Genomic DNA, 18,369 nt, shown 5'->3' on the forward strand with positions numbered 1-18,369 from the left:
TACTTGGAATGTTGGATCGTAAATACTGGACTTCATCTTTGTCACGTGCATGTTGCTTTTTCCTCCTCTGAAACAATTCTACTGCAGATGTGAAGAGAGCCCCTCAGCAGCTGGGTTATCAGTTGTTAGTACAAATGCATGGGGCCATACTCTCCTGCAAGACCCTCCCTCTGCTCGGACTGCCTGCCTGGGCCTTGTGGGAGGGGGTCAGCCTTAAATGAAAGCTTCAGGTGGGATCTGGGCACCAGGCTGGGGCTCCTACAGCTGGACAGCCAAGGACCAGGGAGTGCTGCAGCCGTCGGTGTCATGGGTGCTCGCTGGAGCTGGGAAGAGCAGACCCAGGGTTTCCCAAGCTGCTGACCAGGGAAGGCTTCAGTCCTGCATGGGTGTCATCCCCAGTATCTCCTGGGTAACCCAGCAGCAGCATTCCAGCTGCCTCAAGAGCCAATAAAAGCACATCATAGAATCATAGAATAGTCAGGGTTGGAAAGGACCTTAAGATCATCCAGTTCCAACCCCAATGCCATGGGCAGGGACACCTCACACTAAACCATGGCACCCAAGGCTCTGTCCAACCTGGCCTTGAACACTGCCAGGGATGGAGCATTCACAACCTCCCTGGGCAACCCATTCCAGTGCCTCAGCACCCTCACAGTAAAGAATTTCCTCCTTAGATCCAATCCAAACTTCCCCTGTTTAAGTTTAAACCCATCACCCCTTGTGCTGTCACTGCAGTCCCTAATGAAGAGTCCATCCCCAGCATCCCTATAGCCCCCTTTCAGACACTGGAAGCTGCTATAAGGTCTCCACGCAGCCTCCTCTTCTTCAGCTGAACAGCCCCAACTTTCTCAGCCTATCTTCATACTGGAGCTGCTCCAGTCCCTGCTCATCCTCGTGGCCTCCTCTGGACTTGTTCCAACAGTTCCATGTCCTTTTTATGTTGAGGACACCAGAACTGCGCACAATGCTCCAGGTGAGGTGTCACGAGAGCAGAGCAGAGGGGCAGGATCACCTCCTTCTCCCTGCTGGTCACGCTCCTTTTGGGGGTTCACGTTAGTTACACTGACACTTGCTCCTAGCTCCTGTGGAACACTCAGCAGTGCAGCTCTGCACGCTCAGTACCAAATTCCACTCTAGAGCAAGGCTGAAGCATCCATCCCGTGCAGTGGCCATGCTGCTCCCGTTACACGCTCCCAAACAAGCAGGGGGTGAACACGCCTTCCATCTCCTCGAAAGGGCTCTCAGATCGGGAAGGACATTGTACCAGCTCCTAGGAAACCCATTCCCAAGTGGATCTGGCCAGAGATGCCTCCAAGCCAGGCGCAGGAATGAACGACCCCTCACTGACACTGGTCCCAGCAGCGTCCCGCGCACTCGCTCCAGTTACGCTTCCCACAGAGAGCAGGTTCCCCAGCACCCCCATCCCTCAGCACAGAGGAACCTTCCCAAAGACAAGCCCAAACCGGGCTCCAAGGCAGATTCACCCCACTCCAGAGCGATGCAGCCGCTGCCCAAGCAGAGGGACTGGGTCCTTCTGACCCAGCCGCCTTTGGAAGGTCCTGCCCTGGTCCTGGCCCCTCTGCTCAGCCCATGGGGCACCCAAGGCAGGCGCTCCTGTGGTGAACGCAACACCCAGGGACAAGCAAACCAGGCCAGGCTGAGCGCTTACACACTCAAACCTCATCCCACACAGCCCTAACCCTAAGCAGCAGCCCAGAGCCGAGACCTCAGTGAAGCTGAGACCATCACCACACCGGCCCCATGAGACACCAGCACTCAGGATGCTCCCAGTGACAGCTCCAAGCTCGAGACTCATCACAGCCCCTGCATCCCTCCAAGCAGTTGCAGTTTCCTCACACAGAGCTGGGTTTCAGCCAGGGGACCCCCAGCACTCAATTCCACCCTTCCCTTAGGAACACGAGCACTGCAACACCATTTCCACCCTGAGAACCACCACAGAGCAACCCGCAAAGGAAGCTAAGAAAAAGCTGAGCAGCAGAGACAAAACCAGTTGAACTTTTATTACATTTCATTTACAAATAATGCAAAGATACAAAGACAAAAGCCTTCACACAAAAAAAAAAGAGGATTGAAAAGAATGTACATTGAGTCGAGCTGCTTTTTCACATCAGGTCTCGGGTCGCAAACACTTAAAGCCAACTCCAGTTTCCACTTCACCCAGAGAAAAACACAATGAACAGCACTTCCCTGCAGCTGAGGATTGCATCTGTCAGTGAGGGAACCCACGGCTCCTGGGCACAGGGAGCGCTCAGCATCTGTCCTGCCTTGAAACGCATCAACCGGTGCTGCCGAGCCCCATGCACTGCACAAGGCTGGGTTTCAGCTGCCAGTAACGTCAACTCACCCATTTAATTACCACTGCGCCAGGGAATCCTTCACACTGGGGCTCCGGCACCGTCAGGAGCATCTACAAGGTCTCACCCCCCCAAGACCAAAGCCTCAGGCTCTGCTCTCTCAGTTAGGAGCTCACTGAACACCGTGGTCGCATCCCTGCAGCACCACGTTCGCATCCCTGCACTGGGTGCTGCAGACCCAACACCCGTCGCTACCTCTGTCCCCTCAGTTCTGTTCCGCCTGTGCCGATGCTCACACCAGGAATAGAGGGATGCTGGGGATGCAGGGGTTGGGGTCAAGCGAGCCCGGTGCCCCCGTGATGCCTCACCCCATAAACGTTATCCCCTAGCTTTCACATTCACCTGCTGCGAGGCCAGAAGCTCCCCCCGTTTGTGCTCCCTACATTTAACGTCTTAGAAACCCCAAACTGAGCCAAGCTTAATCCTTCCCAGTCAAACTGGGGTTGTGCCACTGCTCACAACCAAGGCCATTCGAGCACCGCTTCCTCTTCCCAACACACAGCACAGACTCTGTGGCATTCGGATCGCCCTTTGCACACCAGGGCTCAACCCCGCTGCTGCAAGTTCAAGCCTGTGAAATTCCAGCTGGGAATACAGAAACCACCACTGCTCCCACTGCAAAAACACAGCCCTGGATGGGGGGGCACAAACAGGGACCTTTCACCCCTTCTCTTCTCACCCACGGCTCTGCTCTGGGAAAGCCCGGCTGGGCCGGGAGGGCTCCCAGCTCCACAGTGGGAAAAGCAGGATCCCAGTGGGCTCCATTCAGGACCAGAGCCACGGGAGCCTCCACGGGCTCCCACTCCCAAGACTCCTCCAGCACAAGCACCGAGCACTGCGGCTCTGCCTCCTCCTCCCTTCATGCAGGGCTCCTACGAGGCTCAAATCCAGCTTCCACTGGAGGACCGGGAATGCCAAGAGTGGGGAGGGCTGAGGGCGGCTGCTGCACCCCCAGTTCTGGTTATCCCAATGGAGGCCCTGAAGGATTCCCTAAAGCCTACGGAAGGCAGAAGGTGAGATTGGAGCCCCCCGGCTCTGGTGTTCAGACAACATCAAGCAGAAGCAGGATTGAGCACTGAGACCGAACCTGTTCAACACCCACTGGTCCCAGCACGGCCTCACCTGACCCATGCGGCACCCACTGGAACGAAGCCCCCGAGCCAGCACACACCAAACCCCAGGGGCCTTCAGACCCACAACAGCCGCGTGCACACGGATGCGCCGCTTCAATCAGAGCCAGGGCGCATCCGTGATGCACGGTCCCTGCGTTAACCTGGATCAAATCCCTCCTGGGAGGTTTCTGCCTCCAAAGGCAGCGCAGGGTTCCTGCTCCAGGTGATGCAAAGCTCAAGCTCAGCTCCAGACTAACCCCAACGCTGCCATCGTTATCAAATGAGGAGGAGGAGCCCTTACACCCGCTCAAAACGCTGTCCCCTCTGCACACAGAGCTGTCAGGATGATGGGAAAGGGGTGCCTCCTGCTCCCATCGAGCAGAGCAACGGCTCAACCTCCTACCAAGCAAACGAGACTGGAACCAGCAACAACCTGAGCACCGACACGGCCACGTTACCGTGTGCCTGTAGATCCTGGCTTCCCCAAACCCAGAGGACAGCAGGAAAACGTGACCCCAGGGCTCCCACTTCTACTGTCATTGGATCATTGCTCCTGCCTGTGCACAGCAGCAGCCACCACAGGGACACACTGCAAAGGGAGAAGAAACGAAGGACGTGTCTCTTGCATGTGGGTTCTGTCCCAGACTGCACCACCCTAAAGCTGGACCAAGGAGTGAACTGAAGCACCCTCAGCAGAACAAGACCCTCGTGCCCAGCAAACACCAGCACCGAGCACCGCGAGCCCCCAGCAGGCAGGTACCGTGCAGCAGATACTCAACGCACAGCGGATGCTCCGTGCTCCTGTCACTACTGAAGGGCAGGAGGTGAAGTGAGAACCAAGATAAAGCAAACCAAACGCTGCCCAGGCATTCCCTGGCCTCCCATTCAGTTACAAGGCGAGAGAACCTTGAAGCAAGAGGAGGAGACAGCCAGGGTCAGGCTGAGCAGGGAAAAGCGGCCACCACAACGGCACCACCTCCTCCATGGGGATGCTCAGACCCACTCCCAAAAACGCCTTCAAAGCGGAGCAGTGATGGAGCTGCGGCTGCCCCAGGGATGCAAACCCCTGGGGACAAGCGGGAGCCACGTCCCTGCCAAGGAAATGGGGTCTTGCTCTGCTCTCTTTGCTCTCGTTACCTGTGCTGAGATGGAACCGAAGGCCTGGCGCAGCTCCGGAGCAGCGGCGTCTACAGAACACATCGGAACCATGGAAGAGCTTGGGTTTGGGTCCTGTGGGAAGAGCCCTGCGGGGCTGGGCCAAGGAACGACCCCTCCATGGTCTCCAGAACTCAGGGCACAGAGGGACGGGTGGGGAGGCTCAGCCGCAGGTCTCCAGCCTCGCTATGGGGTTACCAGCATCACCTCCACACCTGAGCCTCAGATCACTCCTCTCACCCCTTGCTACGCGGAGCTGCTCCACCACAGAGCTGCCTTTCCTCGCTGTACACATCCTCTACGCTACGGAGCTGCTTCCCTGGATGCTCCCTACACCACAGGCAAACCACTGAAGAAAACAGCCAACGTTATTTTACCCCTTTAGGCCTTTATTTGGATAAAATTGGTCAAGCCCACATAAGGCGAGAGAACACCACAGTCAAAACCACCCCCCCGCCCCCCCCTAGTAAAATAAATAACACAAATGAGTACGTAATGTAGTGTTTTGGTTTGCAGTATAGAAATTCCACACAATGATTCTGTTTAAAAAGGTAAAAATGATTTATAATACACAGTTAGAATGTCGTGGTGCCCGCATAGAAAACCGACATGCAATCCATGCCTACACTGCGCCGTAGAAAGAAGATGCAACTAAAAATACAAAGAACAGGAACAACTACAAATTGATTCTGTCTTTTTTTTCTTTTTAAAGGGCTTTTGTGGGGTTATTTTTTTTTTACAAAGGACACAGAACGAACGCTACCTGCGCTTTCACATTGCCATCACAGTGACGGGGGGCCGCTTGGCAGAGGAATAAACGCTGTTGGAATCCCGACATCCCGATGGGATGGGAGCTTCCCGCTTCCTTCATGCACAGAGGGGGTTCCCAGGGCTCACACCAGGATGGACCTCCAGCCTCAAGAGGTGTTTCTACAGAAATCCAAGCTTATAACAAACAAGCGCAGTCCAGAGCTTGGGTTGGAGGGAAGTTTAAAGGGTTCTCTATGTTTTGGGATGCTGAGTTTAGGCAAACTCGGAGGGCAGCTCCTTGTCTAGCTGCAGGTTCACCCACGAGCACCCTTCTGGCTTCACCCCCCGGCCTCAGGCACGCTTCTTTTTATTTAAAGAAACAAAAATCAATTCAATTCAAAATCAGGTCATAAAATGTACAAAGAATGAACAATTCCTTCCTTCTGGAAAGCTTTTCCCCTCTTGAAAAGGGAAACCCCCACCTCTGGGTGCAGGGGCTGCAGGGCCGGCGCTCGCTGCCATGCAGGAGCCATAGCAAGCCGGCGCCAAGCGCGGCACAGCCGTATGTGCAAGGGCAGAGCCCCCTGCAAGCAGCACAAGCTCGGCTTTCCACTTGGGAATCACAGTATTTGATGCACTGAAGGTTTATTCCTGTTATTTCCCCATTGTATTGGCAAATGCAACAGTCTAGCTTGGGAGCTTTGTGATATATATTTCTATCTATAGCTATAAAACCACGTGTTGGGAAGGGGCAGGGTTCACTCAGCAGGTACGTTTGGGCAGTAACCCTTTGAGACACCAGACAGCTTCAACATCGCTTAACTCAAAAAGTTATAAATACTACTCCTTTTTATATATATATATCTATTTCTTTTTTGCTAAGGGATCTTTCTGTTTCTGCTCTCCTCTGTCCCGGGACGGGAAGGGGCAGCCGCTCCCCATGGCTCCATCTGCACGCTGACAATGGAACCAGAGCTATTGAGCCTTCCAAATCAGATTACTCGTTCCAAAAGCACTTGGATCTGCTCCGTGCTTCCAGAGCCACGAGGTGCCACAGCCTCGTAGCTCAGGTTTGCTTCCAAACCAGTACACACACTGAAAAATCAACTCTCCAAGTGCAGCCGTCTGGAACCCGGCTTTTGGGGAGGCAAAACCCAAGAGGTGTTGAAGTTACTGCGCCGGTTCTCAAAGGGTTGGTGCTAGGAGCAGCCTGTGCCTGCTCCCAGGTGGATGGAGCACACTTCCCATGGCTCAGCCCGTCCCGCTCCCAGCGCCCTTCGCCCCTGGATTCCTCTCAACCCGATGGTCCCTAATTTGGACAGTTGCATCCAGACGTGTTAGTTTTTAAATTAAGGCCATTTTCAATGTCTACTTACAAGTCTAATAAACAAGGTCTCTTATGTACACGCGTAGTTTACAAACCAATGAGAAGGTAGCGTTTAGCAACAGCTCCCTGTAATAGTCTCCAGTGAGGAACCTCACCTCCTGCTCGGATGCTTCGCTCCGAAGTGACTCTGGGTTCCAAAACAAAGACACAAACAGATCACGAACGACAATTTCCATGCAGGAGAGGCATTGGAACGCGAGCGCGAGGCGGGGACGCCGCCGAGGAGCGACGGGAGCTGCGGGGAGCGGATCCAACTCACGCTGCGCTTTCCGGCTGTTCCACAGCCGAGGACTCCGAGCCACCCGTGCCCCCGTTATCCCGGTCTTTTAGGGGAGCCTCCTGTTCAAAGCTACCTTTTTGGGTCTCCTTACATTAGAAAGCATTAGCAATCTGAAATAAGCAGACACCAGGAGTTAACATGTACTACCGGGCTTAAATCCTGACGTAACAACCCCAAACGTTTCCAACAGGGATGCAGGAAAACCTTCCAGTCGGATGGGAGGGAACAGAAGAGACACACGTAAGGAAAGAGCTTGAGAGGAAATAAACCCATCTCTTTTAGTGCAAATGGTCAACTGATGGCACGGACATGAGCAAACCCGCACCCAGGTTAGACCCCGGCAGCGCCTCTGCTCAGGACAGTGTCCAACCCCTTTCTGGAAGCACACAGAAACCCAACACAACTCATCAGGAGCAGGCCAGCTCCTCCGCAGACCTTCACCCCTGCCCGCTGGGATTGCTGCAATGAGGGGATGGGTCCTGCTTACAACAAAGAACGGGCACGGCTTTGGACCAAAAAGCAAATCCAGACCCCGAGGGGGTGCGGAACTCCTGTGCCAGGGGGGAACAAACAACCCACAGCTTGTCTGGAGAGGGAAACTCCTTGGGGTGTACGTAACCCAGACTGCTGAGGGTGCTGGCCCCCTCCTGTGCGGGACTGCCGTGCTCTAGCAGGTATCCCCTCACCTCATGGGCAGGGTGTGAGGTGCCATGTGAGCTTCAGTTTGTTAGTTAGACTCAAAGCAACATGAATCCCTCACCTCCTTCAAGAGGAGGGCCCTGTGCCTACAGATTCTGGTCACACTGCAACCAAGCCAACGCTTGCCCAGGCCCCTGGCAATCAGCATTGAGCCCATTGGACCCCTCAGGAGTCTTTAAAGGTGTTTTTCCAATTGGGAACCAGACCTGGGACTCGCCATCAATTCACCCCCCCACCAAGTGACACCCCTGCTGCAGCACCAGGGGGGTTGGCGTTGGGGTTTTACTCTGTCGTGATGCTGCAGCCCAGAGGATGAACAAGGACTAACAGAACTAATCTGCTATGAGCCCAACAGACTCCACCTGCTTGAGGCCACAGCACTGCGGAGCAAGCCAGCTCTTCCCCAGGGTGAGAGAAGGACTAGCCAGGTTCCTGCCACCCTGTTTTGACTATACAACAGGAAAACATCCAGACTCGCCGTAGGCTCCCTTACTTCTGCTCAACATCTGTTTAAAATTCCAGTTAGTTAAAAATACCTATATATATAATATATATATTTCTGGAATAAAAACACAAAAAGATGGACTGTACAAGGATGCTGTAGAGTGCTTCGGTTGGCTGTATGTAGTTTAGCTACTTTCCTAATATCCAAATACTTAAATAAAACAAAACAAAACAAAAAGATCATAAATAATGGTAACAGAATAAGTAATGAATAAGAATAAAAAATAAACCGTAAGAAAGAGTCGTGATTTGAGCCAGGCATCGCTACAGAAATGCCCTTCCTGTTGCCCAGGAATCTCTCACAAAGTAACGTTAGGAACATGCTCTGCGAGTTAGTCTCCTAGATTCTTTTAGCTGCTTTAAAATGCTCTGATCCTTCCTTCATGCTAATCAAGTAATGAGTTATAGTACTTTTGTGTGTGCTCAGAAATGCTCCTTATATATGCATACATATATATAAATATATATATTACATATATATTAAAACCAAAGAAAGCTTTGAAGATAGTGTTGACAGTTGCCTGCTGAGTGGCAAACGGCCGTGGGGCTGCCGGGCTCGGGCCTGCTCGGGGCATGGGGAGAGGAAGAGGAGGGTGACAGCCAGGGACCAACCTGCACCCGCGGGCGCCCTGGCCATGGGGGAGAAGCGTTTCACTCAACCAAGTGGGTGGCACAAAGCAGAGCCAAATCCCTTACAGAGGGTGGCAGCACAGGATCAGTGTGGGGAGAGGGAGGGGGCACACAGCGGCGCTTCCCCCCCTCCCAACAGCTTGGTACGTCAGAAGGAATCGCTTTACCCCTGGCTCTGAGCCTTCCTCGCCTGCCCCCAGCTGCCCCTTTTCTAGTGCAAAGGATAAATGGACAACATAACGCTGGAGCTTCGGTGGGGGAAAAGAAGGGGGGGCTCTGGAGAGGAAACTGCTGATGGAAACTCCTTACTCATTCACAGCAATGAGCGGGTAAGGGGTGAAATACGGCGCGACAGGGAGTAGGGGTCTGCAGCGCTGCAAGCTTAGAACGACAAGCTTTACTCATTGTACATGGTGCACAGGACAGAGCTGCTGCTCTCAGCAGCTCCTGTTCCCACACGACTGACCCGCTGGCCTCTCCAGTTCGGCTGGGCTCCAGGAACAAGCGTCATTCCCACGCTCCTGGTGTCCGCGCTTCACAGCCGGTCCATCCTGAACGTGTCCTCTGTGGCGGGGTCGGTGAGGACCATGTCTGGGTCGTTCAGCATGTGCAGTCCATCCAAGGTTAAAGGGTCAATTTTGAGTTCATCCAGAGGGAACTGGGAATCCGTGTCAAAGCTGACGTCTCCCACTCCTGCCAACGAGCTGGTCAGTTCTTTTGATAAGCTGGGAGGGGATTCTCCTGTCACTGCAGGGAAGAGGAAGAGAAAGGTGTTAGTAGGACTCAGCAAATACACACTGGCCAGGCAGAGGAGTCATAAAGCAGCTTGCAGTGATTCTGGAGCAATTTATCAAACTTAAGGCTGCATTTAAGACCAGAAACAGCTCTCCTCACTGCCAGCCAGAGGAAGCACAGATTGGTCAGAGCAGCTCAGAACCCCTGTAACTACTTAACACAAAGCCAAATCCCTGTACTTGTATCTGGGGGCCACAACACGGTGTCACTCGAGTCTCTTTCCTCCCCCTGAGGTTTAAGAGGAATAACCTCAACTGACACGATTCTAATCAGCAAGAGGCTGCAATCTGGGCTGTTTTCTCAGTGGGCTGTGCAGAATCTGTTTCCAAACGTCCAACGGTGACCAGATCCGCTCCCATATGTGCCACTGACAAAGCCTCCGCTGGCACGCGGCCGGAGCAGCACAGGGAGAAGTTTGGCTTTCCCAGTTTCTCCCTCACTGTGGTGGAGGAGCCAGTAAATTCAGAGGCAGGGAATGTCTGCAGGACAACAAGCCCTGATTGCAGGGATCAAACAGGAGCCACCTGGCACTCGGGGGATAGCCACAAGGTGAAACAACCTTCGAAGGCACCAACACCCTTTTGCTTTCTTGGCTTGAAGCAGGAAGAGAAGCACCAGCACTGGGTGGTTTAGATGTCAGTAAGGCTGTGATTTCCTTGCCTGTAAGAATGATGTTGGGGATGTTTCCATGGCTGGAGTAATTGAGCTGCTGCGAGTCCTGCAGGCTGCCGTGGCTGCCGGTGAGCCCCATCATAGCTGCTTGGGAGTAGTTGAGGGTGGAGCAGGGGCTGTACAGGCTGTTGGAACTAATGGCGTTTTCGATCATATTAAACTGTTCAAGCTGAAGACCAAGGCACAATGGAATTATTACTTGTAACCAGCAAGAAATACAACAAAACAACATACAAAGCTCAAGAAAGGGAAGTAACATTGAAAGAGGCAGGCAAACAAATTCATCTTTAGGTTTCCTTCATCAAAATACAGTCTATTGTCACTGAACTTTCCAGAGTAGTTTACTGCCAAATTCAGAGTGCAGGGGAATGAGGAGAGGGTGGATGCAAAACCAAAACTGTTGCTTTTGATACCAGAAGAACAAAAGAAAAGGTAGCTTGAAAACAAAGGAAAAACCCCAGAATTCATGCTCCTAACTCAGGTATCTGCCCATCAAGTGCTGCCTCTCAGAGGCCAACTTGTTGCTTCCTGCTAATAGATTTCAGAGTTGAATGAATCAAGGCACTGGTCAACCAAATGACTGGAGGCATCAGCTTGTGTGCCCGGTTTTGGCACCAGGCACGAGCTGTTTGCCAAATTCACGAGTAAATATTGTTACCACCTACAAGCAAATCCTTCCCAAATGCAACTATGGCCAAAACCATGTTTTTTGTTTTTTTTTTTCAGGTTTATTTTCATTATTTTTAATCCAATAAACTCAGCAGAACACCCTTAAAAAACATCTATGATGGTGAAGAGGGATGAGGGGGAGGAAAGAGCGTGGGGAGGAAAAGAACGCAACAGAAGGAAAGAAATCCCTGAGTACTGCAAACTAAAAGGAAGGGAAGTCAAACTCTATGGCCAAAATGGGATCTCACAGAAAAGAATCAGAAGTTGATCTATATTTATTTTAAGCTGAAAGTGGCCGAAATATAGCTGAAAATCCGAGATGAATTTGCTCACCTGGTGGGATAGGGCATTAGCCTGCCTAGCTGTCATCTGCTGATCATAATAGGAGTCACCAAATACACTCCCCAGAATGGAAGAATGCTGAAAACAAAACAGAGTCTTTATGGTGCAAAACTCTCACAAACAGGCGTCCCCATGGCGTGGCTCGAGCCGTCCGACCGGTTCTGCTCCAAGTCAGTCAGCAGCACCCTGTGTTGGTGTAACCACCACTGCCCAGCAGCCCTGGAACACCCAGAGGTGCCCCCTGACAGGCAAACCCTTCCATGTCACGCTTGGTAAAGCACAAAGATACAGTCAAGGAGACCAAACAAACTTCCTCATGGAGGACACAGAACACAGAGAACTTGGGGTTTATGGAAACAGACGAGTGTGCCAACACGAGGAATTAAAAACATCACTCCAACGCCAGCTTTTGGGGGGAATTTCTGGCTCTTTGGGTGCAAGACAAACCCCACACAGAATTCAAGTGCATGTTGGAACACAGTGTGAAGCCAAGCTGCTCCCCAGCTCGCTGCCTCTTCAGCAGCCTCGTGCTCAGGGCTTCACCAAGGAGACAATGTGCCAAACCTGACCAGTCACTTTAAAGTCTCTGCACTCCAGCTGCAGTCAGGGGATTGAAGGAGAAAGCCCAGTGAAGGGTGCTGTCAGCAGAGGGAAGGCAGGGATCCTGAGAGGAATTCCTCAGCATTGCTAATTGGGCTGTCCCCTCTAGCACTACGAGCATCTATCAGTTATTCTCCATCACAGAATCCCAGCCTGGTCTGGGTTGGAAGGGACCTTAAAGCTCATCCAATCCCAATCCCTGCCACGGGCAGGGACCCCCTCCCACTGGAGCAGCTTGCTCCAAGCCCCTGTGTCCAACCTGGCCTTGAGCACTGCCAGGGATGGGGCAGCCACAGCTTCTCTGGGCACCCTGTGCCAGCGCCTCAGCACCCTCACAGGGAAGAGCTTCTGCTTTATATCTAACCCGAACCTCCACTGTTTCAATTTAAACCCATCACCCCTTGTCCTATCACTACAGTCCCTGATGAAGGTCCCTCTCCAGCATCCTTGTAGGCCCCAATCACGAAGAGAGCCCTACTTTCTTAGAGCTTACTGACAAAGAGCATCTATAAAAGGTGGTATCTAAAAAAGACCAGTTTCATCCAGAGCTTGTACCTATCTTGAAAAAATAAAATCAACCCCTTGCACAGCATCTTCCAACTGCTTTATCTACACGTGAAGAGAAAGGCTCCAAACTTTCCCCTTAAAAACCTAAGCAGCCTAGGGAATTAAGCAAAAGCCTAGGAAATATCAGAACAGCCAGACCAGCCACCACAGTTAAAGCTGAATGCAGCCAAAGCTACCCAAAACCCCACTGGACGATGCTCACAACAGTGGACATGTAAATCTGAGCCAACATCCCACCTGAAGCCTCCTCCCTCCTCCATCAGCAGCGTGTCTCAGTGCAGCAGATTTGCAGGTTGCATGCAAGGAAAAAGATGGAATAACCCCCCCTGAGTTGTTCACAACCTTGTTGTGACTCTCAGAAAGGAGCAGCAATACCTTCTTTCAAAGCAAACCAACCCACCAGAAGAGGGGAAACAGGAACCTTACAGACCTCCATGGTGCTCAGGTTCCTAGTTAGTCACTGGCAAAGGCAGAAACAGCAGCAGACAACTGCCTCCAAGTCCCCATCAGAGCTCCCTGGCAGCTTCTCAGTAAGAAATGGTTTAACTACATGAAGCCAGCTCATCCTTAAGACTGGTTAAAGCCAAGAATAGGGTTTTATGGACAAAAATAAGCTTATGATTGCCTTTCCTGTGCATTTGTGATCTGTCACAGCTGTGAGCACAGAACAATGACAGTGTCTTTGCAGCTTTACCCCCCACCCCATGCCCTCCTTAGAAGCAGGTAAAAATGGGAAATGGTTCTAACTGGGACCAGTCTTCCAGTTTACCACCTGGTCCTCAAAGCTGTGGTGGCTGCTCTATCCCTTGTGTGAGACAGGGCTACCTGGAAGTTACAAACATCACAAGCAGGAGCCACGTTGGACCTCATGAGAGAAAATGCAAAGCACTATTTACATTCACAAAGAACCACACTGAACCACAGAGTGCTTTGTGTTGGAAAGAACCTTACAGCTCCTCCAGCTCCAACCCCTGCCACGGGCAGGGACCCCTTCCACTGGAGCAGCTCCAAGCCCGTGTGTCCAACCTGGCCTTGAGCACTGCCAGGGATGGGGCAGCCACAGCTTCCTCGCTGTTCAAACTCTACATCTGCTACAAGTGCTCCTGCCTTCCAAAGGGAATGGAGTCAAGAGCCTGGGGCAACCTGAAGATGAGGATGAGCCAAGCTGAACTCTGCTGTGGGAAAGCCATCCCTATCTCATGTGGCAGCTGTGGCTCCAGAGCTGTGTCTTGCTTAATAACGAATTCCTAATCAACATGTGCTTCGGGATGTCACGTACCCAACGTGAAGCAAAGCCAGTTTGGACCAGCACTAGAAACACAATTCTGTCAAGAGCTCCAAAGAGGATCAAGGGGTTTTATTTCTCCCTGCACTCCACTGAGCACCATCCCCAAACTAGAAAGTCCAAAAAATAACAAACAGGAGACCAAAATCTCTGTGCAAGTCCACGTTAGCAACTCCTACCAAAACACTCAAGCTCTGGTTCACTCCCCAGCTCTGAAGTACACCGGGTATTACATCTGCAAGCACTAAACCTCCCAGAGGAAATCAACTGGAAATGTCATTACTTCAACACTTCGGAGGCCCGGAATAATTTATCGACAACCCTGTGAAAAACATCTTGCTACCACCAGCTCCTCCAGACACGCTGGGTGAGGTCTGTTTTGTCAACAGTACATCTTCTTGGGTTAATGATGTGGTGACTGCAAGGGAAAGAAACAAACCCCAAATCGCAAACCCCCTATTAATCTAAAAATACATACCATAATATCCAGTATGCAGCCATCCTACTAAACAAAGCAGATTCCAGCTAATTGGAACAGTCTGCTAGGTGTTAGAGAGGAGCAACGTAGCAATAAACAAGGCATTGTCAATGGAAAGCCATGCAAACACAGAGCTGGGAGCTACGAGCAGAGCTTTTCAATCCATGTTTGAACAGGGAGCCCCTGGAGAATACACACACATGGGGGACACAAGCCAATCCATCTGGAGAGGTGGAGAAATGGGAAATTCACTTGTGGTGAATGAACCAGAGGGGAGAAGAAAACTGAATCACAGGTTGCTGTTTTCAGAGCGTGTCACTCACGTCACTGACAGGCTCAGGATGGTTTCACCCAGAGTTAACCCAGGCAGAGGAGCGAGTGGGGATGCCCACCTGGTCACACCTCCTTCAATCCACTCTCATCAGCCAGGGCCACGCTGCTCCTCAGTGGGCACGTTCTGTAGTTGGACCCACTCAGCCTTTCCTCTACAGATCACCCTAGCGCTGATGGATGCTGCTGTCTGGGAGCTGCCCCCACCACCTCAACCAACCCAAACTGTTCTCCAGAACTGGTTTCTTAGTTCCCCCATTGCTTCTCTCCAAGCTTCATTTTTGCAACGACCACGAGAGGCAGCTCCTGGGTTACTGATGGAGGCATGGCTTTTAATTCAGCAAGCATGAAGGATTCTGTGGTTGTTTGGAAAAGGCCAATACTAAAGTAAGTGGTATTGATAAACCCTCTTCCTTTCACTAAGAGCTACCATGCCTTGCTGGAAACAGCTCCTAAGCAGGAGCTGACAGGATGAACTAGAGCCACTGTGTGCTCCACTGGGGAGTGCTGGCTGTGCTTTGGCCTGACCAGTGGCAACAAGTCTGTGGACAAAACCAAGAGCATTTTATTGAGAAGCCAAGGGGGGAAGAAAATCAACACAAAAATCAACAGTGGGGGCACTGCCTGAGAACCTGCAGCAGGAGTGGCAACAGCTCTGCTCTATGGGACAGCCTCGAGGAGCGACTTTGCTTGTTTCCTCTGGGGCACAGCCAGAACAGCAGAACTCACAGAAGCAGCAGAAGAGAGAGAAGTTAAGAAGCAATTCAGCAGGGGTTAAGAAAATCCAGACTGTCCTGGCACTCGGCTCTGTTGCTGAGCTTACCAGTGACCTGTCTCTGGCTAATGGCAAGGAGAGACAAACCTTCTGCTTTGGAACCATGAAGGGGTAGCACTTATTTAGACAGGATCCTCCTTGCAGCCTTAAATGTTAAATAATGAAACAGAAAACGTATTTTCAGACTCTGCTGTGATGCTCTGGAAGAACTTCCTCCATCTTCTTTCTACAGGAGGGATCTAGGAAAAGGGCAGCCCTGTGGAGCTACTGGAGCAGCACCAGCTTATTCCTGTGCTGAAATACCCTCACTTCCTCACACTGGGGCACCCCCAAAGACTTGCTCAACTGCCTTGCTGCTGGCAGGTAAAAATTCCCCTTCCACACACCCCAAGCTATGACTTGCATATAGGCCACATGGATGTAGAAGAATATACATTCAGAGGGGGAAAAACCAGCCAGCATGCAAGAGAGCGTGTTCAGAACCCATTCCTTGCAAGCCACAACACACAGCTGCTAATTTTAAAAGCATTTTCTCCAGTGGTTTCTTTCCAAGTGTATGTTCCCATGTAAAATAAAAGGTCCTGATGGAAACACGTTTGGCCACACAGGGGATACTCAGCCACAGGAGTTTCCCTGCTGCAGGAAGCACTTACATCTCCCTCTCTCTCCCCCCCTTGCCTTGTCCACCAGCTCTACCTGGTACTGCTGACTGAAGGGCTCTACCTGGAGGCTCTGTCCATGATGCACCCCAGAGAAAGAACCGAGTTTAAAGAGTGCTCAAATCGTAGCTTTGATCAATCACCAGCTATTGAAAAACTCTGAACTGAATGAAACTGCAAACAAGATGAGACATTGGTAATGCATGAGGCACACACAGGTACAGTGAGACAACTATGGGTCAGTAATGGAGAGACTCAACTCAAACAAACACAAGAAGCAAGGCCTGTGGAAGCACAGAGTCCCTTACTTGAGGGGAGCTGCCAGGAGAGAAGCCTTGATTGGAGACAGGAGAGGTGGGAGACTGGTTGGCTGGGGATCCAGCATTACTGCGGTACTGCTGGAGTGAAGCCTACAGAACAACACAGAATTAAAGACCATGGGATTGATGGAAGCTTGGAAAATTAACAACTTTTGGCATAGAGAGCTCGAGGAAGCTGGGAGAAACCATCCTCTGGAGGAGTTCTTGGCTATGTGTGAAGACAGGATTACTGTGAGTGATGCAGAGGCAGGGGATCAGCGTGGCAGGGCCTGGCTGGAGCAGGGAGTGCTGCTGCATGAGCAGAACTGATGGAGTATTTCCTCCCTGGCCTCAGTTATCCTTAATTTTAAAAAAATCCCAATCTGGGCAGCCAATTTAAGGAAATTTAAGGAAAAGAAGCCCTGAAAGCTGGGAATAACTCAAAAATCCTGTCATTTATTCTCCAATTCATCTGCCATAACCACACATCCCTGACCTGTGCTTAGATCTCGGGAAGCCCTTCTCCTATTCCTCTGCCTGCTCTCAAAGAGCCTCATCAAAATGAAAGTTACATCCATGCAGACTGGAATCCTCAAAGCTGCCTTTTACCCCAGGACACGGAGCAGACACTGTCTGAGAATCTCCACTCCATTCTGCAGCTTTGTATTAGTGACATTTACATTGTTCTCTGTCATCCTGAGAACACATTTGCAAGGATTTACCTTTTTTGGGGTCATAAAGAACCCAGGTTTGAACAAATTAATCATCTTCATGGCATTTAAATAGGAAGTTGCAGTAATTAAAGAGTAAGTGCAGCTCTTCTCATCACACCTCCTTCAGAAATTAACATGATTGAGGAGAACCTGCAATCCAATAGCTGTAAGCAAAGGAGTACTTTAACCACGAGAACACTGTACTACTGATGCTTCCTGACACCAAATTCTGTGAAGCTCATGAAAATACATCTGACCCTTTCTGCTACGTGTTGCTACTCACACACTTTAAGCAGTGAGTAACCAAACTACAGCAAAAGGAACTTCAGTATCACTCCACAAAAATTGCACTGAAGTTGTCAGCAAGACCATAGCACAGCTCCAATGGCTTTCTGGATAAACCAGCTTCAAACTTCAGTTTATTTACAAATTATTTCAGTTGCTTGGAAAGATAAGCAAAGCACCTTAAAAGTTAAGGCCACAAAGAAGTTTAGGATGAGGAAAGCAACACAGAAAGCAAAGAATGAATCAGAATCATCTCTAGCTACGTGAGTATTAGAATCAAAGCACTGGGGCACATTCTGAGCAGGCTGGTATCCTTTCCACTGCTGGATTTGTCCTCCCCTCTTCCCCTTTCAGTCCTGAAAGGGAAGCAGCTTCCTTCAAGAACCACTTATCAGCACTCAGCCACAAATTAAATCCCTGATCAAGTGCTAGATCAATAGGCAATGATTTCTTCTCACCCTCAAGCCAGTTACTGTCACTATGACACTGGCAGAAGGACACAACAGGTCAGACCACTGAGATCCTACCTAGTGGGGTGGAATGAGCAGAGAACAAGCTGTGAAACCCTTCCCTTGCTCCCTGGGTCTCTGCAGTTTGGATTTGCAGGTGCTGAGACAGAACATTCTGTAACAGACCATGTTAAAACAAGCAAGAAATGTGTCTGTAAATGCCCAGGGGCTGTACGCACACACTCCAGTTCTCCTGAGCATCTGAAGGCAGACACATACCCAGGTTTTGGATAATAATGTATGCTCTAAATTCCTTAAAATCAGAGTTCTAAATGTAGAAAATAGAGAAAATACCTGGCTCTCTCCAACTCTGGAAAAATGCTTGTTAGCACTTTGCTTTCTTTACTCTTAGCTATCACTCCTTCAGCTTACTGCACACTGTGGAGCCTACATGATGCTGGGGGCACATTACGTTTAACACCCTGGAATGTATCAAGGCAGCAGCAGCAGGAAGGTATGAAACCAATGCTGACCTATTTAATCTGCTCTAATCAAACAC

At 50.9% G+C, this 18,369-nt stretch overlaps 1 protein-coding gene across 8 annotated transcripts in view; it reads right to left on the reverse strand.

Moving 5' to 3' along the window:
• Nucleotides 1-9,267: 9,267 nt before the first annotated feature.
• The window catches only part of CRTC1 (CREB regulated transcription coactivator 1), a 40,139-nt gene continuing 31,037 nt past the window's right edge, over nucleotides 9,268-18,369 (reverse strand). For 4 of the 8 annotated variants that reach the window (XM_061354686.1, XM_061354837.1, XM_061354760.1 and 1 more), the window contains 4 exons: nucleotides 16,373-16,474; nucleotides 11,362-11,448; nucleotides 10,348-10,528; nucleotides 9,268-9,639 (listed from right to left, as the gene is read on the reverse strand). In XM_061354686.1, the coding sequence (XP_061210670.1) occupies nucleotides 9,428-9,639; nucleotides 10,348-10,528; nucleotides 11,362-11,448; nucleotides 16,373-16,474 (582 nt within the window). In that variant the 3' untranslated portion in view covers nucleotides 9,268-9,427. The remainder of the gene's footprint in view (nucleotides 9,640-10,347; nucleotides 10,529-11,361; nucleotides 11,449-16,372; nucleotides 16,475-18,369) is intronic. The other 4 variants (XM_061354919.1, XM_061355163.1, XM_061355084.1 and 1 more) reach the window with 3 other exon arrangements.

The sequence above is a fragment of the Neopsephotus bourkii genome, unplaced genomic scaffold (genome assembly GCF_033783945.1).
Source record: "Neopsephotus bourkii isolate Nb327-2 ecotype Australia unplaced genomic scaffold, CSIRO-AGI_Nbou_v1 NB_2, whole genome shotgun sequence".
NCBI classification, from domain to species: Eukaryota; Metazoa; Chordata; class Aves; order Psittaciformes; family Psittacidae; genus Neopsephotus; species Neopsephotus bourkii.